Source organism: Marmota flaviventris, chromosome 9 (genome assembly GCF_047511675.1).
Source record: "Marmota flaviventris isolate mMarFla1 chromosome 9, mMarFla1.hap1, whole genome shotgun sequence".
Taxonomy (NCBI): Eukaryota; Metazoa; Chordata; class Mammalia; order Rodentia; family Sciuridae; genus Marmota; species Marmota flaviventris.
The window spans coordinates 89,765,362-89,784,835 of record NC_092506.1 but is presented as its reverse complement, the minus strand read 5'-3'; the positions used below and the strand labels follow the sequence as shown (position 1 = coordinate 89,784,835).

Here is a 19,474-nt window from a genome sequence, read left to right as displayed (position 1 = left end):
TATTGAAATAGGGTTAGCTTCATGGGGTTTCCTGAACCCATGTGTTATGCATCAAGTTTTAGGAATATTAGAGTTGTTTACATAAATTTGACATAAATAGAGCAAAAGAAAGAAGAATGCTGTGGTGCAAAGATCATGGACTTGAAAGTCAAGCAAACTTGTAATTAAATTCTAACGCAAATCCTAAAATAGTAGCTTTGTAGAAGTCACAGACCTCCTTTGTTTTCTGCATTTTAAAAAATGGCTATAATCATAAACACTTTACAAAATTGTGTTAGGAATAGATAATAACAAGAATATCTCACACTTGATGGGACCTTGATAAATGACAGCTACTATTATTATTATTTGCTTGCAACGCTCTGCAGAGAACCAAGATATTTCTCTTAACTCCTCTGCTCTCTTCTGTTTAAGGCTTTAAGATAATCATCAGTAATCTGGAGAACCTCATACATTGTATCCAAATTTTGTCATTTTTAAGTATCTGCATAATCAGTACACTCATTAAAAGTTTACAAAATTATTGCCAAGTACTAAACTTTTCTGGGATATTATTTACACAGAAACTTTCTGGCATCAGTTTTTCCCCTTATACTTTAGCCAGTATTTATGACCCATATGATTTTTAAGTATCTAGATTCCCCACTCTCTCAGTGTCCAAGTAAACATTAATAAAACCATCTTGTTTTTATGATGTTGCATGTGTCTAGGAAGGCACACTCTCACAGTATTTGAAGAAAATCTCACCAAAGGTACAAGGACATTTCCCTTCTATTCTGAGTGTCTCCTCTCTTTTCTCCTTGATGAGATTGTCCATCTTTGGGACTATCCTAACCCAACATTTCATCAGAGTTCTCCTTCCCATCTAGGCATATCAGTGTCCACATGTAGATTGATGGGAAATATCACTTGGCAGAGGGAAGACGTAGGTCACTTTTAGTGTGTGGGAGAACAGCAGTTCTTATTAAAAGTGAATGTGTGTGCCTTGTGTCTTCTGTAACCAGGTTTTCTGTGAAGCATGGGGATACCAGTATAAAATCCTTTTGCTCTGTGACTCACTGGAGTGAAGGACACTGCCCTGGTCCTACAGTGCACACACATGCAAGAACTGCTGGGGTTGAGAAATCTGGCTCAAGTATCTTTACATGCAAAGAACAGTGTTAAGTCCCATGAAATTTACGTGAACACACATATCATCATCTTGTGATGTAAATCAAGGTGGCCATGACCTTCCTTCCCTCGATCATCACCAACTGCAAAATGATGATTATTAATCTGACTTCATCTGTTTTACTCACTGTAACAATAACATTGGGCATACCTCCTGAGAACTAGGATTTGGACCTGTGCTTAAATTTCTTGACAGGAAAGTATTATTATTCTCATTTTATGTAGTAAAAGAAATAAATTCAGAAAGGTTCTGTGGCATCTTGAGAGTAGAGAGCCATGGCATGAACCTGGCCCAATTAGCTGCAAAGCCCAGGCTGTGGGGAACTCCATGGTGTCTAAAAATTAGATATTCACAGTCTTTAAGAAGGGAAAAAGGGATCTACAGACTTCCTTGACTCCTTATCATCTCCTAACTTTTTTTCTCATTTTTCATTTCATAGATGTGTTGCATACATCTCCCCAGTTCATGAGTTCCTAGGGTTCCCCAAATCTCAACAAGATGGTATCAACTGGGCTGGGGTTTCAGCTCAGCAGTAGAGGGCTCACCTAGCATTTTGAGGCACTGTGTTTGATCCTCAGCACCACATATAAATCAATAAAATAAAGGTACATATATTTTAAAAAAGATGGTTTCAACTTCATGCTTAATGTCTTCAGATATTCATTTAGTCATCCACATATTTTCTAGTACATATTTATTGAATGTTTACTATACGACAATTGACTTTAGGCTGTAAAGTGAGAATAGTAATATTGAAGATATTTGTGAAATATTTATGAAATTTATTGTATTTTATGATTTTAAGTTTAAAATATCCTGATTTTTCTTCATTAGAAAGTATAAACTGTTCTTTCCACATTTATTTGCTCTACCAAATTGAGGTCGAAATGTGAAAACAATTTTCACAATTATGTCTGATTTATAGACGAGGGAATCTGAAAATCACAGTGAGATTGTAAAATCCATAAAGATGAACAGACTCCTCCCGGAGAATTTATGAACCTTGAAAAAGGTGGAGAGCCCCTGGTTGTGTGTCGTAAAAGTACAGTTATTCATATATTCCTCTCACCTCCCACCCCCACACCAAGCTTCATAAATCTAGTGTTGTGACATCAAAGTGAAGTGTTTTGCACTTTGCATAACATATTGTGGTGCTAGTTCCCATTTGGTGAAGGATGTGTTCCTTAGAACCTTGAGCTAGATATCTGAGAGCCAGCCTTTTTGGCACCAGGCTCTACCCCTCTGTGCACTGCTTGTAGATCCCATTGGTCTTAGTACCCTCATCTTTGTGCATCACAGTTGCTCCTTAGTAGAGCTGGTTCTAGAAACTTAATTTTTCAACCTAAGACTAACACCTTTGCACTCCACTCCACTCCAAATTTTTAGAGAAAAGAGCCATTCAACATACAAGATGATACTGTACACAGTCCCTAAAAGATAGTTAGAATAGTTTCTTCCTTTCTTGATGACTATAAAAATTAAATTAAAAAAAAAAAGGTTTGTTGGATTCATTTGTAAAGATACCTATTGTTTACAAAGAAATCTGGCACAACAATGATGTCATTTTTCCTTTGGCAGTAACCTGCTCCTAAATGTTGAAACCACATGATTTTAGAAAAAATGAGCTTAAATGAGTTGCATTTGGACCTTCTGGTGGGGGCCAACCACTAGGAGAGGAGAGGTAAAAGATGGTGAAGTCCGCTTGGGAACCTTACAGTTCCAAGAGAAGATGTGCACAAATTTTTTTCTTAATTTTCCAAAGGTTTAAGTTCCTCAACTTTAAGAGTGATGATGGTATACAGTTCATAGCATTTCTGTGGATTTCACACATTCATATGTGAAGAGCTTTTCAGGGATCCTGCACTAGCTATCTAATGGCCAGCATCAAAAAGACCAGGCTGACTCTCCCTTCTTCCACTCCTAAACCCTCACCTATTAGAAACTGATCAAGGATGTGCTTTCACATCTCCATACAATGCTCCCAGCTCCGAATTCTTACTGCAACCCAAAGAATCCCTGTGACTGGGAAGCACCTTGAGGCCATGGATGCAGAAGGAAAGGTGCTCCTCAGTGCACTGTGCAGTGTCCATCCTAGAAGAGCATATCTAGAGGAAGCCTTTGGAGACAGTGGAACCTTCTTAGTCTTTCTGGAAGATTGCTGATACACAGCTCCCCCCCCCCCAAAAAAAAAAATAATCCAAAACAAACAAAACTTATTTTGAGGATCCATGAAAAAGCAAGACTCAAATTCAAGAGAAGAGCAACAGAGGTATTAAGACATTCTTTACACCTGGGTGAAATAAGGAAGATAATTAAATTTGGTATATCCTTGCTACTCTGTAACGTTCAACCATGTTCAACCACACAGATTGAAGCAGAAATGGAAAGGGCAATCCTTCTTCCTGGATTTGTACCACTTGCCCTGCCTCCCTCCAAGAAGTGCACACCAGAAGCCTCCTTCTGACAGGAGAGCCAGAAGCCTTAATTGCTGCTCAGCCTCCTCTAGCTCCCTGCTGTGCCATGCTGCCTAATCAGTCTTCTTTGACTGGAAACTCAATATCTCCTACAGAAAGCCTGCAATCATGCTTTGAAGTTATTTGCATCCAGTCAGAAGCACCTTTTAGTTCTAGTTCTAAATTGAGTTCCTAGGTGGTTTCAATCCCCTAAGAAGTAGGGCAGCTGAATTCTATAGCAGTCACAGGAGGCCACAGTCCTTAGTCACATCAGTGAATTGATGCATAAAACTGACAGCACTGTAAATCTCTTCATGCAGGTAAGAAACAGTAACCAGTGCTGGGCTTTACATTCTACAATGTGATTTTTTAGGGGAATAAGGCACATGTGCCTTATCCTTATTGGCAAGGGCACCTTGGGGTTTAGCTAAATTCCTAGAGGAGAGGCATGCTAGAATTTGGCTTGGATCTCCTGGAGCCAAGGATGTAGCCACTCACTGCCCCAACTCCAGTTCAACATCTTACAGCAAAGCCAGATATTTGCATAGTGATGCAGTCTTCTTCCTTCAAGCAGTGGGTTACCTATGACCCCATCCCTGCTGTGCTTGGTGTGAAAGAGCATATGGAGAAAAAGGAAGAAAGGATTTAATTTCAATTTTATCATTTATTATTCACCTTGGTTAAATAGCACCCACCTCGAAAGGGTAGGGACCACATTAAAAGTAGATTAATGGGTAAGGCGCCCAGCAGGGAACTGAACTAAAGTAGAAACTCAGTTCTGATTTTTCCCTCTTGTCCTTCTCTGCCTTCACATGCATCAAGATCCCTTCTTGCTAATTGCACCTCTTTACTCCTCCCTGTTAGACAAATACATTTTCATTATCACAGCCAACAGATTTGGCCCTCTGCACCAGCCCTGTCCACAAGCCCAGTATTGCACAGGCCAGCAACAGTATTTATCTCAAGGTGACACTTGTAATGGATGATTGCTGCACTTCTTAATCCATTTATGTAATCCTTCCTGCTTTGCTTGCAGTTATTTCCAGGGCTTTAGCAGCAATAAAATGGTTCCTTTCCCAAGACAGAGTTCATTCAATTTAAATCTGGATTGATTGTAGCTAAACTTATGACATGTCTTTACAAAGAAAGAAAAAAAACAGCAATAAATTATGCACAGTGATTATTTAGCATTTATTCAGTCCCCACAGTGTCCTGGACTCAGCATATAGCAGTTGGAGAAAAATCCATGCCCTTGAGAATCGAAGCACAGTTGCACATCTGAAAAGCACACGGGGCAGGACATCAATCCAACTGCCATTCAAGGGGTCATCTAGCCATATGGTTGGTCTCCTTCTTATTCTCAGTGAAATTTGCTGACTATATGGAGTTCATGGACTCAGCCTACCCTGTACCTTCATGTCCTTCAATCCCTCGGATGCATAATACTGTCCACATCCTAGGTTTCTGACCTCTGGCCCCAAAGTCACCTCCTTGCTACTCCTCAAGCAGTTTTGGTTAAGACTAAGGTACTTTCCGGGGCTAGATCCAGGGTCAGCATGATGAAGCCTGCCTAGCATATGTGGTCTTCTTCCTGTGGCAGGGAAGTGGTGGTGGAACCTGTGCAGACAAAAGGGCTTCCTTCCAACCACATCCTTGTGAGAAGACACCTGTGTATGTGCGCACCAGACAGAGGATTTGAATGGCAAACGATGGATGGTGGGATGTATTTGAGAACACCACTTAAAATACACTTTATGGGACACAACAACAAATTTAATTCAAGCAAAGATTTATAACTTAGATTTGAAAGTTTCGAATGACACTGTTAATTCATTGTAGTCCCATCAACCTCAGTCCTTCATAATCATTTGCATGAAGTCATCACCAAATGAGAGAAAGAGGGAGAAATGATTTGATTTTTTTAAAAAATGTCAGCCATATTTTAAAAGGAAAAAATGAGGGTAGAGGCAATCAAATAAATCAAGATGAATGAAAAAAGCCTGGTATTAAATGAGTACCAGGCACACTCTGTATTCACCCCTTCAAATGTTTACATATTATAGATGAGGAAACAGAGGTCTGAGTCAATAAATAACTTTCCCACTAAAAGGAGGCACAACTGTGATAAAGCTGTCTGTCATTTCCCTGCAGAGCTCAGGCACTCCCACTGTGGAGGACTGCCATCGAGGACACAGGGCACAGACATGCATCATGCCCACAACAGAAGACCATTTCTTTTAACATTTTGGTTAGTTTTGGAGTTAAAATAAAACTAAAACCTTATCTTTTCTCATGCTTCCTTGTAGAAACTTCATTGCCAGATACGTATGTTGGAGTAATTGTCCCTAATATGTCATTGATATAATTAAAATTGTATTTGAGTAATGACTTTGAGTCAGGATTTATTTAGAAGCAAGAAGCAATTTATTTGTGTTTCTTGAAGATAAAGGCAATTATTTTAAATTGCCAACTATTACATTTTCTTTCCTCAGAACTTTTTTTTTTTGCATACAAAAAGCTACCAGAAAATTTGAGCCCAGATACAGACTTTTGCAGGTTTCATATTGTTTTGTTTTTGTAGTTATTTTGGAAGGGCAGATAGGATCAAAAGACAAATAGTTCTTCTACCTGAGGAGCCCTGCAATTGAGAAGCCAAGGACAGATTTAATCCCTCAGTTTGGGTTGTCTTTTACACAATCTTCCCACTCTATTCCCAAAACACATGCTGATCATTTGTGCTTATGAGTGTGTGTTTGCTCACACAGTGTGTGCGTTTGCCCACAGTTGACCTGGACAGGCTCAACGATGATGTCAAGCGTTACAGTTGCACTCCCAGGAATTACTCCGTCAATTTAAGACAGGAGCTGCAATTGACCAACGCAGTCTTCTTTCCACGTTGCCTCCTCGTGCAGCGCTGTGGAGGAAATTGTGGCTGTGGAACTGCCAACTCGAAGTCCTGCAGGTGCAATTCGGGGAAAACTGTGAAAAAGTATCACGAGGTATGTCATTCGCCAGTTTCTTGTTCTGATGCTTCATTGAGTTCTTTTCTAACTACATCAGCTCTATAACCTTGAGGCAAATGGAAGACAGTGCTGCTGAATGTGGTTGTTCAGGTAATTCACCCAGCCACCAGGATGATTGGGAGCTGAAATTCTACCCCAGCTAGGCTTGCAAGCCAGTGTCCTGGAGAAAGGCTAATCTATTCTGAAAAAGGGACTTTGTTTTCTAATTTTCAAAATGTACCATGTGGTCAATAATAGCCTTGTTATAATATATAATCAAATGTATGGTACAATAATTTCACAGCTTAGCTGGACTCCTTTTGGGAAAGATGATGCAATTCAGATACAGGACAACTGAAAATTTAGGTTGCAGTAAGAAAATGGTAAGGACCAAACTTTAATTTAATTATTTACAAAAAGGAAGCGTAACAACAATGGCAAAATATAAATTACCAGAGACCTTTTCGTTCTTTAAATATGAAAGTACTTTTTTCTAAAATGCTTATTTTTCTGAAATGCTAAATACTGGTTAGCCCTGCCTGGGAATTAGTTCTTGGATCATACAAAAATACACAAGGAGAAGGAAAGCAATTGAAGGAGAGCAGTAACCTTTAATAATACTGGTAAAAAATCTCTATGAGCACTTACAAGGTACGCTTCAGAGCTTGTCTACCATGTTGTAAAGGGGTGCTATTTTGTTCTCCTTATGAGTGGGTAAACCAAGGCCTATGAGGATCAGTAAGTTGACCAGCATAAAATAGTCAGCAAATCATAAAGCCAGGATATGAACCCCCATCAACTGGTTCCAGAGTCTGTGTTCTTTTTTTTTTTTTTAATTCTTAGTTTTAAAGTATATTCCATTTTGATTAAATATGATTTAATCAAAATATGATTTTAATTAGGAATATGATTCTAATTAGGACCCATTCTGTGGGTGAGCACAATGGTGGGATTCACTTAGGTATTTTTATATGTATACATAGGAAAATTATGTTAGATTTATTCTACTGTCTTTCCTGTTCCTATCTCCTGTTTCTTCCTTTCCTAACCCTTTGTCTAATCTACTGAACTTCTCTTCTTCCTCTCCTTTCCCTCATTTATTGTGGGAATAATATCAGTTAAAACATTCAACCTTTGTTTTGGGGGGATTGGCTTATTTCACTTAGCGTGTTAGTCTCCAGATCCATTCATTTACTGGCAAATGTTATAAACTCATTCTTTATGACTGAGTAATATTTCATTGTGTATATATACCATTATTTCTTTATTCATTGATCTGTTGATGGGCATCTAGGTTCATTTCTTAGCTTAGCTACTGTGAATTGTGCTGCTATAAACATTGATGTGGCTGTGTCACTATAATACACTGATTTTAAGTCCTTTGGGTATAAACTAAGATAACTGAGGATTTTGGGGTATAAACTGGGATAACTGAGTCACATGGTGGTTCCATTCCTAGTTTTTTGAGGGATCTCCACACTGCTTTCCAGAGTGGTTGCACCAATTTGCAGTCCCAAATTGATATATGAATGAGTGTTCCATTTCCCCCACGTCCTCGCCAACATTTTTTGTTACTTGTATTCTTGATAATTGCCATTCTGATTGGTGTGTCTGTGTTCTTATTGCTAGTAATGTGCTTTCTCATATGGCACCATATTAAACATAAAAGAATAAAATTAAGGGTGTTAGAGCTGCCCCTGACACTGAGAGTAGCTCTAATTGCTTCTTGATTGTCAGCTGCTCAAGTTTAGAGACTTGGTTTTCACATGTGTGTAATAAGCTGAGAAATCATACCAGATAACCCAAATAAAATAGTAACCATGAAATGCATTTTGAAATGTATAAAACATCATGTAGAAATGTTTAAAAATGTAAGTTGAAATATGAAGTAAACATCATTTTTAGGAGATATCATTTGCATTGCTTTTCAGCAATATTCAACAAAACAAAGGAATAGATAGAGGGTTTTCTCTAAATAAGATCTCCAGTTTTGAAAAACTGACTTTTATGGGTGAACTTTTTTTTTTTCCTTGTGGTGCTCGAGAACCCAAGGCATTGATACATGCTACTTCTCTTCTGTACTAGATCTTATACACTGTACTACCAAGCTGTACTCTAAGCCCCAGTTTCTTTGATTTTTATCCTGAAAATAATACAATACTAATAATTAAGAGGTAACTTCTGGGTTGGATGAAAATGACATGTCATAACTGATGTTTATAGCCTAGGAAATGTGGAAGGTCCTGTCACAGTATCCAGGCCCACCATAGGCAGTGGAAACACTATTTCAGACCCACATAGAACATATTTTCTTAGCCAGAAGAATTGCTTACTCCACCCCACTGATTTCAAAGGAAAACAAACATGTTCTCATACCTAGAGAATGCCATGGTCTGTATTCATTGTGTTTTATTTTTGTCTGAACTGATGAACTCTAGATTGGCTGTTGCCCTTCACATTTAAAAACCTGAGTTTTGTAATGTTTAGTCATACCCCGAGGATAAATGCAGAATGCAACAATCAGGTTAGAGTTAAAATAATCTAGGAAGTGACAAGATCTCTACCTAGTAATAACTGTGAGGAAAGCATTCAAGTTTAGGGCTTTGATGTATTTGTGGAGTGCTTTATTTTTATCTTGACTCTCTGCTCAGATAAAAGTTTCAGCTTAGTTTTTTAAATTTCTCATTGTAGAAATGGCAGAGTTAATCATTCACCAGAAGGACTCTCACCGGGCCCCCACTCCCCCATCCCCCTGAAAGTTACCTCTGAAGAAATCTGAAGAGCCCTGTTACCCTCCTCCTCTTAGCTCCTTTCTCTACTGCACACAATAACGGTCACCTATAAGTTTCTGTTCACAGTTAATATCTAGAGGGGGAAACCTCTGATCTCTTTGTCATGAGTGAGTCTACAATGTTGGCATCCTTTTGAAAGTACACTCTAAAGCATCTCTTTAAAATGTGTCCTAATATCTTCACTTCCAGGACTGCAGAGCTCTGTATAAATTCACTCTGCCAAGTGCTAGACAAAAAGACAAAACAGCATCAATCACTCAGTCAGCAGCTGCATACCTGGAACAAACACTGTCATATTTCCCCTCGACTCCTAAAATATCCTTGGAATGTGTCACAGTTATCACCGTCAAGTGCCCTGCAGAAAGCAGCAGAAAGCTTACTCCATTTCCAGAAACGGGGGTTTGCTTGAGCTTCGTCTCATTAAGGGAAAATTCTAGTCCATTTCTCTATTAGTTCTCTTTCTTTATTCTTGCCTCTGAGAAATGAAAACGCAGTTTCCCCAGCTCATGGTTGCAACTGATGAGATGTGAAATGAGTTTCTATGAGAGATGGCACCCTTAAGGGAATAATGAGAACTTGTCACAGAGCAAGCCTGTGTGATTCTCCACAAATACTTCAATGCTCAACATTAGGGAATTAAAATATGCAAAATTAGAACGCTCCTCATGAAGCTGCTATCATGGCCCAGGTCACACTTCTTTTCTTGTGGGGGTTTGAACAGTGTGCACTACCGTACAATATTATCTCCTCTCAAAAGTTTGTGGGCTCCCTGTGGAGTACTTTTCCTCCATCCTAACAGTTGTTCTATGCCTCCTGGAATGTCTAGGAGTAAGGATGGGAAACCATCTTTCCTTCTATTCATTCTGGGCTCATGGCTGAGAACACTATAACGAAAAGCAGATTGACAAGAGAAAAGTATGTAAATTTATTTAATATAAGTGTTCAAGGATGCAGGAAACTTCATAAGGAAATGAAGACCTCAATGGCTTTCCTATAATGGGTATGCTGAAGGGTGGATAGTCGTGGAGAAATGATAGGTAACAAATGCAATCTAGTGGGAATAAACGGGGGGCTTTGCTCAGAGTCCTCGTTTTCCTTTGTCTTCAAAGACAACAGCACTCCTTTTCTCTAGCAATAGGGAGAGCTCCTCTCACATGAGGGCCTTCTGTCCTGCTTCAGGGCAAAGTCAGAGCCTCCTTCCTCAGAGGAGAAGGACAAGGGGAAGATGAGAGTGGCCTTTAAAACAGCTTGTGCTGGTTTGAAAGGTACTTTGGGTAGTGATTTTTATGAAAGGGAGGGTTCAATAAAACATATTGTGTAGACATATGAGGATCCCATCATTTCAGTTCTCTTCTTCCCTGGAATAGGAACAGGATATCCCCTAGAAATACGGTGGCCTTTTAAATTAATACCTATGGTTTTTCATTATTCGGTACCCAGGCTACAATGACTCTTCAGTCAGGTTAGAATGTAGGGAGGGAGAAAGATAGGAATCCTTCCTCTCTTGCTTTTGTCACGATGCCAACTGCCTGCACAGTCTAATGGAACTGTCTACACTGATGCGTGTTCTGTCCCACATGGTCATCAGTGTAACAGGTGGACGCTGAGCTCCTGAAATGTGCATAACACAATGAGAAACTGATTTTCGAAAGTGTATTTAATTTGATTGAAATGTAAATAGCTACATATGGTCAGTAGCTACTGTGTTAGACAGCACAAGTCTAAAAGTTCTTTTTTCTTATTCATTTACAGCCTCTAGAATCACTCTTTCTCTAGGAAAAAAAATAAAAATAAATAGAGGATTCCTTTTATTTTAATGTAGAATTTTGCACTAAAATTTGCATTCTATTATAGTTAGAGACCTAGGAGAAACAGAACATTAATACAGTGTAGACAATGGAAGGACTGGTATCAAGTCCTAAGACCTGGTCCTTGATAGGAAAGACAAATGACAAGTCGCTCATCTATGTTATGCTGAGAAATTAATTTTGAGCTACAGACTTGAGATAAAAAAAAATAGTACTTGTACATAATCTGTTGAAACATCTGTTATTGAAACACACTTATCTAACATTGCAAAATGGGACCAAAGAGACAAAAATTTTGTTCCAGAAATTTCTACTCTCTGGCTAAAGTTTGTGGGTCATGATTACAACCAAACATAAGTCAAGAAAAGCTTTTCAACTATTTTTGTGGAAATGGCATTTTGAGAGCTTGTAGGGAGTCTTCCTGCTCCTTTCCCTTTCTGTGCCTTTGAATGAGACCACAACTCATGCCTTTCCTGTGTTTTCCTACTGAGAAAGAGGGCAACAGAGTGGGAAAAGAGCAGGACTAGATGATTCTGGCTCAGGCTGTGCCTGAATGAGGAGGCCACACAGGTTCAGCCACCAAAGCCCCACAGACTGCTGCTTTTCTCGCTTAATCCCCACAGAAACCTACAATTTCAGGTTTCCAGGAAGCACTTAAGTTACATGAAATCCATTAGCTGTTACAACTGTACTCTCCCGTCAAGATCTTATCCTACTGAAATTGTATAAGAAATATAAACAGGTCCGTGGTGGAAGTGCTGGATAAATACAAAAAAATAAAGGTATGATGTGGAACAGTTAATGTTTATAGGCTGCTTATAAAAAGTTAATTCACCCATCTTTTCAATGGTGATGACAACACCTGTTTTCCTCGCCACATGGGGATGGAGGTGAATGAGAACAGACACTGTAAAGCTCAAGACAAGCATGCGTGGAAGTGTTTGGTCTGACTTTCTCAGTTCTGATTGCCTTTCAGCCCTGATGATTTCCTTGCCAAGAGAAAGGCTCTCCATTGGAGTACTCTGGAGTGTGCACAGCCTTTCCCGTCTGACCCAGCTTCCATCAGGCCTTCTTTCCAGAGCTTGGCAAGCCTGACCTGGGCAAGCTACTTCCCAGTAGACAAGGCCCATCTGTACCATGAATGAGACTCTGTGCTAATGTCATGCTCTGGAATTAGTTGCTCAGCCAGGCTCCCATCATGTCCTCTGCAGTGGACAGGCTAAACACGTAGGCATTAATTCTCTAAAGTGCTATCAAAATCATTTAATTATTTTTTTTCTATAAAGGTAGGCACTATAGCCAAAATATTTCCCATAATAACCCCACAGTGCTCATATAAAACTTCTGGTTAGAAGTAAATATTCACAGATATTAAGACTGCATTTTCAAAATTCATGAGCATTTTATAAACACTCACTACATAACCCAGCCTTTCATCACCTTCAAACTTCTCAGTGTAATGTTGTTGAACTGTTTGTCATTCATATCTTTCTTATTGAGTACTGTGTCTTATGACTTGAAATCAGTCCTTCTGTGATAATGCTCAGCCTCAGCTACAACTGTTGCTTGCACATTGAGTGATTGCTCAGGTAGAAAATGTTATCCCTTTTCCAAATGTTTTGGCTTGTAGTCACTTAGGTTTTGGAATAATTCACTATCAACCCTTAAAAATTTTGATTCTATGCACATGAAAGAAGTCAAATTAGAAGCAAAAATGAATTTTTTTATTTTAAGAAACTGTGTGATTGTGTGTGTGTATGCATGTGTGTGTGTATGTGTGTGTGTGTGTGTGTGTTGAATACTACCTGCTCTAGAAGTTCAGTAGAATCTTAAATAAACTCTTAATGATTCAGGTTTATACAGTGCATTTGTGCTGAAATATGTACTTGTGTTCCTATGTCAGCCATTAATTTGGGAACTGTTACAAGGCCTTAACAACCTTTTTTTATATTCCCAATAAACAAGAACCCAACTCAGCAGATAGCTTTTCTGTCCGGTATTGTTTTATTAGTATAATGGCTTTATGGCAATGATTCATTCAGTGGTTTATTGGCAACAAGGCTAGTAACTGTAGTTAAATATCTTTCATGATGTGGTAATTTGCAAAACCGAGCATCTTTGATTTTGTGTAGTGATATAAAAGCCACTGACTGGCTCAGTCACTCTCCATTTAGTAGACGTCAACTTTGTCTGGCTTCAAGTAGTTTTCCAGGGGGTAGAGGGGAGTCAAGATTTCCATTTTCACCCATAGGTGCTAAGAAAAGCCTGGTTACTCCTCAGTGGATATTTATTTCCATGTGTGTGCTTGCAGCTGTGACTCATAGCTTGGAAAATAGGGAGGCACTTGGTGATGGTACTTATTAGCAAGTTTCCTTCAGCTACTATAATTAATTCAATGCTTCCTTCCCGTTAAAGGTGACCGGATAACCTGTAGCCCACCAGTTTGCTTTCTCGATAAAAGCTTTTCATTTTTCTTTTAACTTTCCATGCTCCCTCAAATCAGCTTTGCTTTTTTTCCTCCTTTCAATGCTGTGTACCTGAACCTAAGACTATTACATGGTCTGAAAGCTTTGAACATCAGGGCTGTGATCAGTCAGTAAAGCAGTCCAATTTCCACTTTGTTCAAATAGTACTTTCCTGTCTTGTCTGGGAAAAGTGTCTGCCAATTCATTTTTCTCTTCTTATCAGCAAAACACATATATACTGTGCTTGTGTTGCTTAATGTACAACACAGAGAAAATCCCTGAACAATCAGAAGACAAGTTAGAAAACCTGCTCAGGTTTTTGCTCTCATCCCAAAGCTCCCACTTTTGTTTGTCGTCAAATGAGAAAGCAAATTGACAGAGCACTGATTTTACAGATGTTAGTCATTGCAAAGTGTCAGGCCTCAATGATGGTCTTCTCTTAAACAAAGAATGTTTATCACATGCTCAGTTTCTTAGGAACCATTTCCCTCCCCTGCATCTCCCAGCTCCCAAGCCTGATTTACATGCAGATAGTCTTGGACAATAGTGACTCATTTATATTGAAGAAATACTTGACAAAGCCATAGAGGTGCAACCTCCCAAGCCCCTCCAAAACACTCCTACCAAATATGGTGCTGTAGGGTTTTTATATCTATCATGAGCAGGACTGTTTGATACCCCAAAAGATAACACATTCTTTACTCATTGCTTTATTATTTCTAACTTATTTTTTCTTATCATTCTACTTATTTTTTTTTTCATTGAGAAGCGATATCATTTTCCCCCATGGAAGGAAAAAGCAAATGTCATTGTAACTCTGCACTTAGTACTTTAAATTTTATATCAAAGTCACAAAAGGATTAAAACTGGTCCAAAATATGGACCACTTTGTTTTGTGCCCTGTCCTGTCCCCTTGTTTTGCCTCCTGTTTGTTTGCAGTTGGAATAGATGGGACACATAGAAAAGGGCAAAACAGAGAGAATATGAAGCTTTCTCTAGTCTTCTGCATTGGTCGCATCACCTTCCTGTTCACCCAGATGCATTTCTTGAAGCAGCTACTATGTGCCCAACATGCTGTTGAGATGTGCAGACTAAATACAGGACTAAGGACATGGCTTAGGCCACGGCAAGCCAGACCAGTTCTACCACCTATTAGCTCCATGTAACTCAATCTCTCTCCTAGTCTATAAACTAAATTAGAAAAGTTTCTATCTCCTAGTTTTGTAGAAAGAGCCAAATAATTTAATATTCTCAGAGCCTCCTGCAATGGTGCCTGCCATCTAGTCTGTGCTCAATATTAGTGATTATTTTTACTATTCTAGCCCCTAAAGCTATTATAATCAAATCAAGAGAGATAACATATAATAAATCATGTGGAATTGTATGATACATATTTCAACTGCAGTAGAATAATAGGAGAAAATGATTAAAAATATAATTAGTTGGAAAACTGGCACTTGAACTAGCTTTACCAATAACAACCACTGTTGAGTGTCTGTGCTTCCTTCATGAACTCTCTCACAGGATCTTTTTTTCTTCCAGTTTATACTCACTATTCTTTTCAATCAAAATCTAGCTTAAATGAAAAATAAAATGCAGTGATTTATTCTCTGACTTCCCAGAACTCCTGAGGAACAACACAGCTAAATGCTCAATGGAAGGAGTATGCAACCTAGAATATAGAGGGCTGAGGACTCTGGGTCTGTTATTTCTAGTAGATGGCTTTAGTTTTGTTTAAGACCTTAAATATTTAATATGAGATAAGAAAATGGCTGGGAATATAATTTATAAAAGAATTGTGGGGATTCTATGACAAGTTATAAAGACATTAAACTGTGATTTTCCTTCATCTCTGACAGAAGTATACTAAACACAGCAAGGCAGGTTCCCACTGTGCTTCACGTGTATGGCCAGACACACCTTTGAAACACAAGAGGAAGTTATAAACACATTACAGAAACATTGGGTCAGAGCGCATGAGGAGCCTGAGGACCTGATCCCTGGTCCAGGGGCCTGGAAGACCCTGCACGTGGTGTTTCTCAATTAGAACCTCAACTGTCTAATATATAAACTAGGCATAATGATACCTTCGTCACTAGGTAACACTTAAGATTTCCCAGATGGCAAAAATATAATGTCTATGCAAGTTCTTTGAAAATTGTAAAATGCTGCTCAATTGTTTGGTGGTGCCATGATCAAGTTTAGAGTCTAACAGGAAAATAGAACAAAATAGATGTAAAAGACCAATAGGAACCTAAGAACATAGAGAAAATAAGCAGCTGAACGGCCTGAAAAAGCAGGTAACATTCCAAAATGTCTGTTCATCTGGTCATGTTTGACTAATTGAAGGTCACAACAGAGAAGAAGAGTTAGTTTCTAAACTACCAATTTAAGAAGTTATGTTTAAACTTACTAATTTAAAAATCGAGGATATACTTATTAATTGAAGAAATGCTGTTTTGATACACATGTATTATCATACAAAAATTATAGTGGAACCTGATATGTTTCATATTGTAAAAAGTATTGTGTTTTCACAAATATGTTAGACCGTGAACATGGTGTAATTTAAGACCGCTAATGACCTCTCAGGCCAGACTGTTTACTTCAATCCAGCATTGAGTCACACTGGCTATGATGTTCACAACTTTGTTAATTGCCCTTCTATGTTGATACTATACTCAGTATTGTATTTATTGATTACCTGTGCTTTGGTCAGAAGAACAGTATATTTGGGCCAGCACTTAGCGTGAATCAGGCCCTTAGAAAGCTGTCATTAAACCCCTACTAAGACACCTGAGGTCATCTTGGTACCACAAGTAGATAATACAGGAGCATTACTCTGAGATCAGTGGAATCTTGTACTTCAATGATTACAAAAATGCTTACATGTATACATTCTAATAGTAAGCCAATCGTTTTTGTTGGATTCTCAAAATAATTAAGAAACAATTATTAAAGGAATGAGTAAATGGTATCTGGATTAATTAAACTCCAAGAGCTTTCTAACAGGAAATATGTTTCTTTTCTTAGGTACTGAAGTTTGAACCTGGCAATATCAAGAGGAGGGGCCTGGCTAAGAACATGGCTCTTGTTGACATCCAGTTGGATCACCATGAACGGTGTGATTGTACCTGCAGCTCAAGACCACCTCGATAAAAGAATGTGCATAAACTTACATTGAGCATGAAAGAACCTTTAGTTTAAGAAGGATATGGTAAGGGACACTTTCCCCACCCCCAGCAACCGAATTTGCTACTAGCCTGAAATATAATGATACAGTGATTGCTGAGACGACCTAGCTTTGTTAGTTCTGTGGCAAGTAGAAAGGTGCATCATCAATTTCTATATCCAAGAATGTAAGACTGCATTTTATAGTAGTATGTGAGGATATATATGTATACACACAAATATATACATATGTCCAGGATATGTGTAAATAGATACATGGTTTATTCAGTAGGTATAACCAGGTACACCAGAGCTTATATATGGCTGAATGATTTAGACCCTTAATATTTTTCCAAAATAAGGGTAAGGGATATGTCAAATATATAATACACATCTGTAGGAAATTCAGAAGATGAACTTTTTATTTTATTGAATTTTGAATCAGAAACCATTTTGGATCTTGAGCCCTTAAAGAAAGCATCTTGTATATTAAACACCAACATATAGGCTTTTCTTAGATATCTGCCTTAATTATAAAAAAGGAAAAATATGGTTTGTGGGGAAAAAGAAAATTGCCTAACCATTTTTTCCATGAGATGCACTACACATGCTTGGTAATGTGGACTATAGTTGACTTTCTCCAAAACCATGCCATAATAATATGGAAAATTTAGAAATTAAGTCACTAAGTTCTCTTTTTATGCATTTTCTGAGACATTCTAATTCATTTAATACCCATCTCAAAAAATATTGTTCAGAGTGTTTATTATTATGATCCTTCAAGAGACAACTTATAATAAGTTTTAGCAGAATTTTGAATTTTTTTCTCTGCAAAAATTCCTCCAAAATAACAAATCCTTTAATAAATGGCATGGAGATTATGTATGAGCCTTTCAAATGGTGTTCATTAAAAAATTTGGGCAGTTGAAAGTCAAAAACCTAAGCATTGAAATATTGACATAACTGGAAATTAGATGGAATATTTGATAGGATCCATATTTAATAATGGATTCAAACTATCCAAACTGTGCCAATAATTTTATGTATTTTGCTTTTGTGTTCCTGTCTCTTCAATATATACACATGGATTTACAATTGCATTTTATATTTGGCGAGCCATCATGGATTATTTATAACCTAAAAACTTTTGTATATTAATAAAGCAAGCAAATTTTATTGATGTAAATCCCTAATTAGATCCTCACTTAACATTCTGAATTTCTATTTCTGAACCAAGTGAAATCAGATCTGGAGTCTTCTGTTCTTTCCAAATCTAGGGAGCCCCTTGTAAATTATGGGAGTATAAATTTTGCCCTACTACACCACTTAAAAACTGTTTTGCATTTGTTATTGATATTTGGAGTAAAATTTTCTCTCTGACTCCTTTGTGTCTATTTTAAAGAGACTGACTTCAGGAGTAGGAAATGATTCATCATTCTCAAAGCAAGACACTTAAGAGGGAACACTGAGATCAACATAGCTCAAGGGTTGCTCACAGAGGACCACATTTTTCCTGCAGTCTTGAGAGTTAAAGGAGAGCTGATTTCTTTTATGAGTCCAGGGTCCTACTGACCACAATCAGTTAGTGTGAGGGAGACGTGCCCCTACTGTTTAGGTCCTGGTGTCAGATGAATGGCCTACATATATTGGGACTTTTATGTACAGTGCTCTCAGACCCAAGTTGTCAGCTGTCCTCAAGTAGCTTATTTCTTCTTGACTCTTTGAAATAAGACCTACGTTTATTGATGATGTACTTTCTAAAACTCCCCTAAAAGTGTTCGGTGTTTTTACTCAGGGAATAAGTGGTGAAATAAAGTACTCTGTTGTTCAGTTCTCCTAAAATCCCAGAGCACAGTCAGAAATAGCTCAGGCAGACAGTAATAATTAGGAGCCACTTCCCTTTCAGGACCACTTGCATATTTTCCTGGGAAAACATCAGCTTCCTGTTCCAAAATCAAAATGTGTGTTAACATCACTCACTTTAGCTTGTACAGCTCACATTGTAGCTGTAAATATGAAAAATCCTCCGTGTTCTAACCCAATTTTCAATAAACCTCCCAGGCTGCAATAAACAGGATGGTTTTCAGTTAAAGCCCTATCTGTACTTTTTATTTATTAGCTGAGATGTAAGCAGACGTATTCACTCACTTATCCTTTTCTTTCCTGCATGTTTATTAAAACTTCTCCCTTGGTTATCTGTTACCTATCGCACTTCCAACGTGTAGCCAATAAATCTATTCCATTGCCATCAAAGGAATAAAAAGTTCACTGTACAAATTACATTTCAAAACACACCCTAATAAATCCACATTGCTGCCGGCTCACTCACCTGGAATAATGCCTTTCATTCAATATGTTCTTATAAAGCAGAACACTTTCGTAAGTAGAATGTTTTATGTTTTTTTGTCATATCGGTAACATGCAGCTTTTTCCTCTCACAGCATTTTCTATAGCAAATGTAATATGCCTCTTATCTTCATGAAAAATAAATATTGCTTTTGAACAAAACCACTCCATTATTTAGTACTCAATTGCAGTTTTAAAGGGTATACAGTATTACAAACATACTTTCACAAATGGATCCAGCTGTTGGGAATGACAAAATTGGGTGA

The 19,474-nt window shown here is 38.0% G+C and overlaps 1 protein-coding gene across 2 annotated transcripts in view; it reads left to right on the top strand.

The window, feature by feature from the left end:
- The window catches only part of Pdgfd (platelet derived growth factor D), a 231,448-nt gene extending 212,248 nt beyond the window's left edge, over window positions 1-19,200 (top strand). For both annotated transcript variants that reach the window (XM_071616654.1, XM_027930449.2), the window contains exons 6-7: window positions 6,409-6,623; window positions 16,725-19,200. In XM_071616654.1, the coding sequence (XP_071472755.1) occupies window positions 6,409-6,623; window positions 16,725-16,850 (341 nt within the window). In that variant the 3' untranslated portion in view covers window positions 16,851-19,200. The remainder of the gene's footprint in view (window positions 1-6,408; window positions 6,624-16,724) is intronic.
- Window positions 19,201-19,474: the final 274 nt, after the last annotated feature.